At 41.2% G+C, this 11620-nt stretch overlaps 1 protein-coding gene across 3 annotated transcripts in view; it reads left to right on the forward strand.

The window, feature by feature from the left end:
• The window catches only part of dgkg (diacylglycerol kinase, gamma), a 110048-nt gene that overhangs the window by 75664 nt on the left and 22764 nt on the right, over positions 1-11620 (forward strand). For all 3 annotated transcript variants that reach the window (XM_080412972.1, XM_080412973.1, XM_080412974.1), the window contains one exon: positions 1857-1921. In XM_080412972.1, coding sequence (XP_080269098.1) covers positions 1857-1921 — 65 coding nt within the window. The remainder of the gene's footprint in view (positions 1-1856; positions 1922-11620) is intronic.

The following is an 11620-nucleotide window of genomic DNA, read 5'->3' on the forward strand; positions in this document are numbered from 1 at the left end:
ACCATAGGAGTAAAATCGCCTGAACTTGCTATTTGCCACAAATGAGGGAAGAGGTGGTGAATGAGAAAAGTCATTTAGACAAGCAGCAGGCACTGTAATTATCAAGGCATTAGTCACAGTGCCTCCATGCATTAGATGCGGTAGCAGCAAACTGTATTGTCTCATGTATCATGTCTCCGTTTGACATTTTGGCCCCCACCCCTCCTACCAGTGTATTATTATTAGCTTACCATTATCACCTTACAGGTGACAGGTAGGGTATTATAGGATAGCCATGTGTTTGTATACTTCTTAGTGCCAGGACCTTAATGGAAACAAGCCCTGGGCTTATTGGGTTATCCTTTTAGCATTCTTTTGTATAAATCTGTGCCACTGTGCCTTTTTTTGGACAAACTATTAATAAAGTATTCAATCAATGAATCAAAAAGGTGTGTTATGTCCATTTTGTTAGTCTTTTTGGCGACACCTCTAGTAGCTCCTTTGTCTGTTAACACATTGAGTGCCAAACACGAGAATCTTCGTGTTTGCAAATACGCCCGTCGAGTGCCATAAACGAGAATCTTCGTGTTTGCAATAAAAAAATATATATATATATACCAGTGAAAAGTAACTTTTGTTTAATTGAAAAAGTTACGCAGTATGACTTTAAGACGTCCGGTTGACATTATTTGTATGCTCATGTATCATCCTGAACCTTCTTTGAACTTAATATGTGAGATGGATGTGTATTAGCGAGAGACAGATGCCACCCTACAGCTGCAAGTTGAATTTGGGCAGCTCTGGTCAAGCTCAGGCTCTGGTCATCATGTTAAGTGGGGTCAATTTAAGGGTGGTCTGTTTGACTGATCACTTCCACTCAGAGTTTAAAGTGTCCAGTCCAGTACCAGATGTACTGCCACACAGCTTGGAATAACAATAAGCAGGAGCCCAGCTTGTCAATAAAGGCTGATATGGGATTTGTGAAATCGAATATCATTTTTTATTTGGAGGATATTTGAATGGTGCAGTTCCGCACTATGGTAACAACTTGACCAACTGAATGGTGAAAATCTGCTGAAGTAGTCATGAACACATGTTTTGATTTGCACCCATCTCCTCTTAATCTATTTAAGCTATTCTAGAAAGAAGACCATGTAGAGCAACTTAAAATAAAATGCAGATTATACTTCAGTTTGTTCATCATTCCAAATGAATGCTGCTGTCATGTGCAGGCAGTCATGCTGTCTTTGCGTGACTTATCTGGGTGAAGTCCACCTCTGGCCTATAGGTCAGGGGTTAAACAAAGGGGAGGGCAGGGTCCTGATTGAGCTGCCCCAAGGACCACGTAACCTTTCATCCAATGATCTTTTTCATTATTATTAAACCTACTCAACACATTTTTGCAGTTCTATGAAATCTTTGACCATGACATTTTATTTATTTATATAAATATATTGTGTACATATGCAGTACATGTATGTAAGCATATATTTATATGTGTTTTGCATTTGCTGCACATGTTTGTGAGTGCAATGTAGTGTCAGGTGCCTGTGTGTGTGGGATGTTTTAAATAATATAGTATGTGTGTGTGTGTGTGTGTGTGTGTGTGTGTGTGTGTGTGTGTGTGTGTGTGTGTGTGTGTGTGTGTGTGTGTGTGTGTGTGTGTGTGTGTGTGTGTGTGTGTGTGCGTGCGTGCGTGCATGCGTGTGTATGTACACGGTAAACTCCTCAGTGCTAATTTGGCACTGACAGTGCACACGTCCTTTTCATTACATTTGTCCGCTCTCTGACTTACAAATGGACATACATTTACAGTGAGGATTTTACTGTGCAGAGTTTACTGAGGGCCTCCAGGTAATATTCGTTCTCTCCCACAGGACGCGTCTATCGCCCACCGCTTCCACCTGATGAGAGAAAAACACCCAGAGAAGTTCAACAGCAGGTGAGAACAGTTCAAAACCTACTATGTGTCTGATTGTTCTCTGACAGATTGCAGAGAAAGAACTAGACAGGGTCTAATAATGGCCTGGCTTCCATGTGGATCTTGGTTTCTCGCCCCCTCCCGTTTTTTATGCGAGAGCTTCTGGGAACTCAGATTAGGATCTCGGATGACATGTTGATGATGTCATATTGACACTGTGATGTCATATTGATTTTCAAATTTAGAGTTAGAGACTTCCAGTATACGTTAAAGTTTTAAAAAGTTAAATATTTCAAAAGGTAAATTTGGTCAATCCAGTGGTTTGCGAGATTAGCTCTGGACACGCACACGTATGCACGCATACACGCACACGTGCACACGCACGCGCACGCACAATCACACACACACACACACACACACACACACACACACACACACACACACACACACACACACACAGACTCTTCTGGATGGCTTGCCTCCAAGGAGCCACGCTGTGAAGAAACATGAGAGTAAGGTTTAAAAAGTAACAAATATAGTTTAAAAGTATAAAAACCAAGTTGGGTCCACTCTCTGTTAAATTAACACTGAGGATTTTACAGTATAGATTGTGGTCCCACACTGATAAAGTTTGTCATCAAATGGGGGCCCGTGGCCTAATCTAATGCTTATCAAACTGGGGGACATTGAAATTCACAGTGGTTCAGCAATCAATACCAGGACAAAAGCTACCCTAGTTGCGGGATCAATACATTGGCATTGCCTGGTTTGTCCTAGAAATGATGTGAAAGAGATGTCAGAGTCCACGGTTAGTTACATTGGCTGTATTTGAGGTTTCTATAGATAGACAACACAGATGCAAGCACTTCACTTCTTATTCATGTTTTCTGTGGCCACAGATGTGAATGCTGTAATTGGCAATTTATAGCATGCACTAGCTGTCTGACTTTAACACTGTTCCCAATCCCTGCCTAATGAGATATTTGTATTGTCTCCGTTGGATGTGATTTAGAAAACACTAATTGCAGGCAGCAAGCTTTCCTTGTTAACAACTTAAGCCTTATATACTTTGTATGATCAATTGCGAACATAGCAAGCTCACTTGCTTGTAGATCTGCTTTTTGGGGGTGGGGGGTGGAAAAAGGAATGCCAGGATTTGAGTGGTTAAAGGCAGCTAACAGTATTCTGTCTACATTTTAGGGCAGGCTACATGAATTTAAATGAGAGTTAGATGAGGTAGATGATAGATGAAATGGGACCTTTTAAATTTATTTTTTCCCTTGTGACTAACATTACGATTAAATAGCTCTCACCATCCTTCCAGCACGACAGGAGGTATCTTCAAATGGCAATGAATGAGGACAAGTGAATAACCTTTTAATTACCGTAAATGTTATATCATGGGTGCTGTCTCTTTCTGAAAAGCACAAAGGCAAGGAGGAAGTTAGAGAGAGAGAAATATACCATGCAGAATATTATAAAATCTCACCTTGACCAGATTAATGGCACCATTCATGTGATGGCACAACTTTATAGAAATGACAGTTTAGCTATGGCAAGGGGCGACTCTTGCATTCACTTGGGCATGCCCTCCGTAAGAGTTAATACCACCCCCTAAAGTGGATCATATTGTAAAATAACTTACCAGAGCTATATCCACAGTTACAAATAAAAGGATGTCTGTCAGCTTATCAATCGTGATGTTCTTTCACCAGAAATAAGCGCGTACCATAGACTGTAAAAAAGTGTGTTCATGAAGTGCCTGCAACTAGTCGCGCGCTCTCTCTCTCTCTCTCTCTCTCTCTCTCTCTCTCTCTCTCTCTCTCTCTCTCTCTCTCAAATCTATTTGAATACCATTTCAATTCAAAGGGGCTTTATTGGCATGAGAAAACACGTTTACAATTTCCAAAGCAAAAGTAGAACAAACTCTCTCTTCCTTTCTCGCTGGCATATGTGCTGTTCATAGATAATATGCAATTACAACTATCCAATGGCAATGATTGTTTTCAGATTGTTTGCGATTATGAAAAGGCATGGGCGATTATAATAGAGGTCTTTACTTGCAGAACTGGGACGTTTTTTGTTATCACTGCCCACCCTGTGCCGCTGAGACCCCCGCTGTTGTTGGCCAGCCAACAGCCGTTAGCTTGGTCTGTTTGGGCCTTAAGAAGTGAATGGACAAGGGGAGATGGTGTCAACAGACAGTGATCGGCCCCTCCCATCCCAGTGGGTTTTTATGGTGCATCGTTAGGAGCCCTTTCATCTCTCCTTGCTTTCATTTCCAGCAGCCTTTTCTCCAGCCACACTTCTCCTCTCTGAAGATGCTTTTAAATGCACTATACAACTATACAAAAGGCCCTGAGCTGTATGCTTGGTGGTTATGGTGCATGGTCCGATGAGTTTGGCCTACCTGTCGTCTTTGATGGCAGACCCCAGGTCCTTTTTTCTTCTGTGTGTGTGTGTGTGTGTGTGTGGGGGGGGGGGGTTGCATGCATGCATGCATGCATGTGATCGCTCACTGAGTGGTGTGTGTATGTGTTTGTGTACTTGTGAATGGGTTTTGTTGTTCTCAGACATTTAAAAGCTAACCTACATAGTCAGCTACAGTGTTGCCAGTGAGACTGCATGCTCCCTAGTGTGCTCTTCTTGTGTGTGTGTGTGTGTGTGTGTGTGTGTGTGTGTGTGTGTGTGTGTGTGTGTGTGTGTGTGTGTGTGTGTGTGTGTGGTGTGTGTGTGTGTGTGTGTGTGTGTGTGTGTGTGTGTGTGTGTGTGTGTTTAAATGTGTTCTTGCAAGTGGGATATATACCATAACGCAACCCAAAGCTGAAGCCACCAAAAGAAAGAAAAGGTTTATACTGTGCGCAATCAGCAAAAAATAGAAATTTGGTCTTCGGGTGAAGATATCACTTGAAATGAATGATGCAAATAGTTTCCAAATACAAAAGGCAAGAAACTATTACACATTTGATAAGAAATCCCACTATAAGATGTGCTAGTAAGATTACCAGTTAGAAAAACACAATTACTAAGATAAATTAAAAATATCACTACAAAGATGCGGTAACGCATACAAAGGTAACTATTTTCTATTCCACACATATCAATATGGCATTGGGAGTATAAGAAACAAACTGATGCTGAAGCCATGCCTTGGCGACAGTGGAGTGCTGTGTACTTTCTCTTCGTCATAGCACTCAGTAAAGAATAAGAGCTTGTTTGCGAGGGCCTCTGCTCTGACTCACTTTGGAGCCCAGTCTCCATGTGGCTTTGTACATCGAGCTGTGTTTCATGTTGTTTACGTGACAACCTGCGTGCACGCAGCTGCTGCTCACCGTGGCTAATTAGACAGAGAGACAGACTATAGAAAAGAGCATGGAAAAAGAAGACTGAAAAAGAAGGAGAGAGAGAGAGAAAGAGAGACGCAGAGAGAGAGAGGGATGGCTTGTTTACCGTTTGAAATTAAATTATTAATGCCTGAAGTTTCCATCCTTCGTCCCAGATCTGTTTTCCAGCATCACATGCAGGATGAAGAGGAGAGAGTGGTGAAGGATAAAAGAAATATACCTTCATTCTCTGGGGAGCTTCTCTCTTTGATCCATTAGACCAAGACATGAAGTGAAAATGTGTTAAGAGAGAGAGGGAAAGAGAGAGGAAAAGAGCAATCGATGTGAGTGGAGAACAGGACACATTCAGTATATCATAAACCTGCAGTCTCACCAAAAGTTTAATGGTGCGTCGTCCTATAAACCCTTTTTTGGACACATGGAGAATCTACCATCTTCTCTGAAGTCTATACTGTACATTCTGCTTGTACAGTCACACACATTCTTCTACACACTGTACACTCCATACACCTTGTGAATGTTTTCATTTGGCACCTGCATTGTTGTTATTTGCCGTGCAATAACTTGCTACCTTGCGATTGAATTGAGTTGTTTCTGTTCCGCTGACTAAAAGCTCCATTGCTGTGTGAGTATGTGCATTTTGGCTCTGATCCAACCACTGCCAAAAAAAACAAGAACAACATTGTAGTTTCTAGCCAGAATGTTTGTCAAAGCATGAAGCTTTACTTTGGCTATGAACAGCATCCACCCCACTGAATCTCACACTGAGTAATCTTTTTGTACAGTATTTACAATAGTACAATGGCAGGCGCTATTCTTCGTTTTGTTATTACAATGTTCTTCCACTGCTTTCTCGCGTTCATTCAACGCTTTCAGTAAGAAGTAGACAGTGGATGGACATTTTGTGACTGCTTCATTGTAGTGGTGAGTGATGTTTGGACAATCTTTTTCTCCGTGCAAATTTGGAATTGAATAGAATTAGCACAGAGATAGAGCGTTCTTTCTCTACGGCTGAGAAGATGTCATCAGATGATGAATCACCTTTGACCTGGCAGGGACTTGAGCGTGTGAGAGGCTGCATGCTACACTTGGCAACGTTCTTTACTGTCTTCTCCCTGTCATTCAGATTCCCACGTTCTCTCTCTCTTTTTCTCTCTGTCTGTCTACCACCCTTTCCCCTCTGTATTTGTCTTTTCCCTACCTCCCTCCCTCTCTCTTTTTCTCTCTCTGACTTTTTCCGTCACACACACACACACACACACACACAAGCGCGCACCATCCCCCACTCATGTGCACACTCAGACACTCTCTCGCAAAACACACACTGACCCCCTCCCCACTGGTCTATTGAGACAGAGGGTGTGGAAGGGGACATGTGTGATTCCTGACACCTCAGTCTATGGAAGTCCATCAGTGCGTGACAGCAACAGTAGCCAGACCACAAGGAGCCCAAAGCTCAGGTGCTAATGACCTCTCAGACTGACCACAATGCTCTGAGCTTGTGCGTGTGTGTGTGTGTGTGTGTGTGGGGGGGGGGGATGGGGGGGGTGGGTGTGGGTGTTTGTGTTTCAGCCCCGGTGGGGGGATGGGGAGAGGAAGTTTTGGATTAGGAAGTGTCGAATGGCTCTTGTGTGGAGATGAGAAAAAGACCTTTGGATGCCTTTGTTGGTTTGATTAGAATAACAATAGTGGGTCTTGGTTAAGGCCAGCGGACAATCCATTTCCCAGCTCCACAATGAAAATAAGAGGACAGCTTTAGCTGGCATGGGGCCGGCATATTGCTGAGTGCATAATGCAAGAGTCCCAAAGTCTTATTTATAAAACTCTCTTGCCTATATACACTTTGTCCTTAAAGCCAAAGCTTCCATTTAAAAAATGAAGTTGTCTTGCGTCAACACTTACTTTATTTGTCATACCACGATGATAACAGACTGTGCACCCACTGCACACAAAACGAGGTAGAAACTGAGCTACACTTCCTAACCACTTGCCCACTGTACCAAGACATCAGAGACACATACTTCCCACGGATTACAATCACCCAAGGAGAGTTTGAAAACATGACTCATGACAAAAAAACTCCCATATCTGTTGGGTGAAGTACAACAATGTGCAAACACAGCAGCAAGATTTGTGAGCTGTTGTGACAGGAGAAGGATGTCTAATGGAATACAACCACCTACTAGGACTACAAATCAGTGTGTGTATCCCTGCACTGTTTACACCAAATGACCTTGGTACATAGAAATACTGTTCATATAAACAGAGCAACTAACTTTAATTCAATTACATTTGAATAAATTGCTGCTACTTGTAGCAAAGGTTTTATACCAAGTGAAGGCAAAACATCGAAGTACTGCTGTCAATTTTCAAAAGTTTATACCAAGCTAACCTCTCCTATATGGATGTATAACTATTTCTGACAGTTGAATAGTTTAAGGTAGTCTTCTCTCAAAGTTGCAATGTAACACAGCTCTGTTTACACTTTTATTTTATTCATATTCATATTCAATATTTATTTGTACATACATACATTGTTTTGTTTTGATTGTTTTGTTCCACTTTTGCTTTGGCAATGTAAACGTATGTTTTTCATGCCAATTTCATGACAATGGCATCGATATATGCCATTGTCTATTCACAACTTTGCCCATATCTTGCATTAACATTTTATAATTAATGGCTTCATCTTTACATTTCGTGTTTGTTTGCATTTTCTCCAAAGTTTGGGTCAATCCTGCCTATTGGTCATTTTTATTTTAAAAGCCACTAATGAGAGTCCATGCATGTCCTTGTCCATGTAATATAAGTTTATCCATTATTAATCAGGCCAAACTCACATAAATAACCAACCCTGCTGCTAGAATAATTGGTCTCCCCATACCCAAGCTTGCAGAACTAAACAATAAAGTAATTGCACGCATTACAACACCACTAGAACAGGACGTCACACACCCACTCAATCACTACCATACCCTACTGACCTCGGAGGCGCAGGTACTGGACACCGCAGTGTAGAAGGGCTCGCTTTGGGAAAAGCCTGATAACCTCAATAGGCATCACTGAACAGGCCTGAGTGTGTACTGCTGTCTGTCATGTTGTTATTGTGTGCTGTTGTATATTGTCATATGTTGTATCATATCATCGCTGTCAGGTGGAAACCTTGCATGTCCAATTCAGGATATGTAAAAAAAGAAAAGAAAAAAAAGAACCTGCGTTCCAATGTAGTTATTATTTTAGTATTATTATACAAACTCTTGTTGATATACTTTTCATTTGTTAAATATTCAAACCCACAGACATACTTAACCACTTTCAATTTCAAAATGTTTCAGTTATAGTCAAAATAGCTGATGTACAAGCTCACAACAGGTCGCATTGCGATGCGTTGTGAGCTTGTAGATCAGCTATTTTCGCTACTTTCACGCAACACTCTTGTACAACAAAGTATAGGGCATTGACTTACGAAAAAACATAAAAAGATGAAAAATTAAGATACAAGGTTTCCGCTCCGACAGCGACAATATCTACAGCGCCCTGGAAAGGAATTTCCTCTTGGGCACAATAAAGTCTAAAATCTATTATCTTATGGTGGGTTGTCACTGTGTACTGTGGTGCTGCTATGACAACTGAATTTCCCTCAGGATCAATAAGTCTATCATTCTATCTATACAGCCTATGTAGGCTACTCAATTTATTTGTCAATAAAGTGCTTCTGATTGAGTCTCTTCTTTATGAAAGGTGCGAGGACTGGTTTGGCACATTAAGCCATGATGAACAAGAGACCAATCATAGTATAGCGTTGTCAGTGAGATCTCTGACACTGCCTGCGTTGTCACTTCACATTATGTATGCATTCACATAACATACATAGCAGCAGGGGATGGTGGTGTGCAGGGAAACTGCCCACCTCCCTCATGTGTGAGAACAGACACCTCTATAGTGAGTGGTGAACTAGAAACAAATAAGTTGGGTCGCTTCACCCCTAAGGCAAACACGGCATAGCATAGAGAATGTCAAATCGAATTCGAAAAGTGAGTGAGGGTCGCAAAATGCTAACTGGCTAAACATGGCTGATGGTATTTCCTGGACTGTTAGCATTTTGTAGCCTTCAATCAAATCACTTTTTGATAGGGGTTGAAATTGTACAGTGTTTTGTAATTTTGAAACAAAGTGAGTGATCAGAGACAGAATCAGAGGCCACAAAAAGTCTAAATAAACACTCTATTGTGCCACTTTGTCTGGAAATCATTGGGTATAAACTTGGCAAAACTAATTTCTGCAAGAAGTTCACATTTGTCCTTCTCCTCGAGTGTGTCAAATGGGCAGCTTTATCTCTGCCCATTTGACCAGGCAAAGCAGCTTTCTCAGCACATAGTGTGATAAGTGCTACTCAAGAGCCAACTTTAGTTTTACTTTTATCCCAAGCAACTTATTGTCATCAACGTGAATCACTGACGGATGACAGAAAAAGACACCCAGCTCGGCACTGTGACCTGATTGTGTGTTTCGATCCGTTGTCAATAGGCATTATCCTCCATCCAGTGCGTGGCATCATTGCTTTGTTATTTTTACATTGACTCATCCAATTTAATCAATCTATGGTGGCTGTGTGATCAGTTGTATCTCCATGCTATTTCCCTCCTGCCTCCACCAAGAGCCTGCAAGTAAAAACTATTACTAAGCCCTTACGTAACATCTCATAGTTCCTGTTAATATTAGTGTCTTATTACACAGATGAGACATTTAGAGAGGGGGCATTGTGAATCTGTTCTTCTCTGCTGCATTTCCCCTGCTGTCCTGAGGGGGAAATAAACAATCACATGCCTTGCTGTTTGCAAGACAGACACATGACAAGACAGACACATGTAAGAATACATGCATGCGGATGACACATAGACCCTGGGGTGCGTGCGCACACATATACACAGATTACACACACACACACACACAATGTCTGGCACTGCTGAGTCAGGGGTTATATAACTGTGGGGCATAGGAGCCTCAAGCTGGGATTACCTCAACAAGGAATGTGTCAACACAACATGAATGATTATTAATGTGATTCATATATGCATGGTCTATGCTTACTCTGTGTACCCACTGACAGCACTCGTCATATGAACAGACATGAAATTGCCCCTTGATATTACTCTGTACTAGACCTACCTCCTACTATGTGACCTGTATGCTGTTAGTTATAGGGTCAAATAATAGTCAAAGCAATTTAACCACATTCAACCTGTCGTCCATATTTTGGTCACATGGCATTATAGTCAAATTATATAGGCGAATATTGTCAAAAAACTTTATAAAGATTTAAAAAGTATGAAATTGGGCTTAAGTGTTTAAAAAATATACCACACAATAGAACAACACTATCTCTTTATTTATTCATATTTTTTTTACGGTGTTGAAGATATTTCATTAGCATTTAATTCGATATTTCATTACTGTATTGTTTATCAGTAAACTTGAACCTAATAAGCTGCTTTTATGAAGACCATAAAGAGGCCACAAAGCCACTGCAACTGATCTTCTCATTAGCAGATGAAATAGATCACTGGATTGACCTGGATTATATTTTATGTGCATGTTTTTTTTGGGCTTGTATTCCCATTAAATTGTCACCTTGTAGACCTGTATTTCTGCCGAATATTCACTTTTCTTTGCTGAATGTTTGCCTATTATGACCAAAATATGGACGCTAGGGTTCATGTGGTTAATGGTGGCCGTTAATCCGCCTGAGCATGTTATATTGGCGACAGCGATCGTTGGAGAGGTCTCTGTTTGGCTGTTGAGCCTGAGCATATCAGAGCACGAGAAGAGGAATAGAAGTGAGCAGAAATTCAAGGACAGATAAAAAGGCACCAGTGTCAGTTGCAAATCTACGAATATCAATTTGTATTCTGTGCATATAACAAAACCGTATAAACAAAGGATTGAGAGTAGCATGAAAATGCTTAGTTTGTTCCCAATCGTCTTCCCATGATGCTCAAGCGTCTGTTTGATTTCCTCAATCAGGCGTGGAACATAATGTGCAAGTTGCTGACCGGCAGCTGTAGTCTTTGTGGTGCGGCACAACTTTTACCGAAGAGGTGACGCGACGCAAACTGTTGGTTCTTGCAAGACAGTTTGGTGTTTTAGGGCATTTAAAGCTACCGATTGGTCAGTTGAGAGAGAGGTCTGATCTGAGAGAGAGAGGGAGGGAAAGATGCTTTCCCCATTTTCAACTGTTTTTATTATATTTTGAAACTTGCTTTGGCAATATAAACATATGTTTTCTCATGCCAATAAAGCTCCTTTGAATTGAAATTGAATTGAGAAAGATAGATGGAGGGGGGAGAGAAAGAGAGATGGAGGGGGAGGAAAGATG

Source organism: Gymnoscopelus braueri (assembly GCF_963280865.1).
Source record: "Gymnoscopelus braueri genome assembly, chromosome: 18".
Taxonomy (NCBI): Eukaryota; Metazoa; Chordata; class Actinopteri; order Myctophiformes; family Myctophidae; genus Gymnoscopelus; species Gymnoscopelus braueri.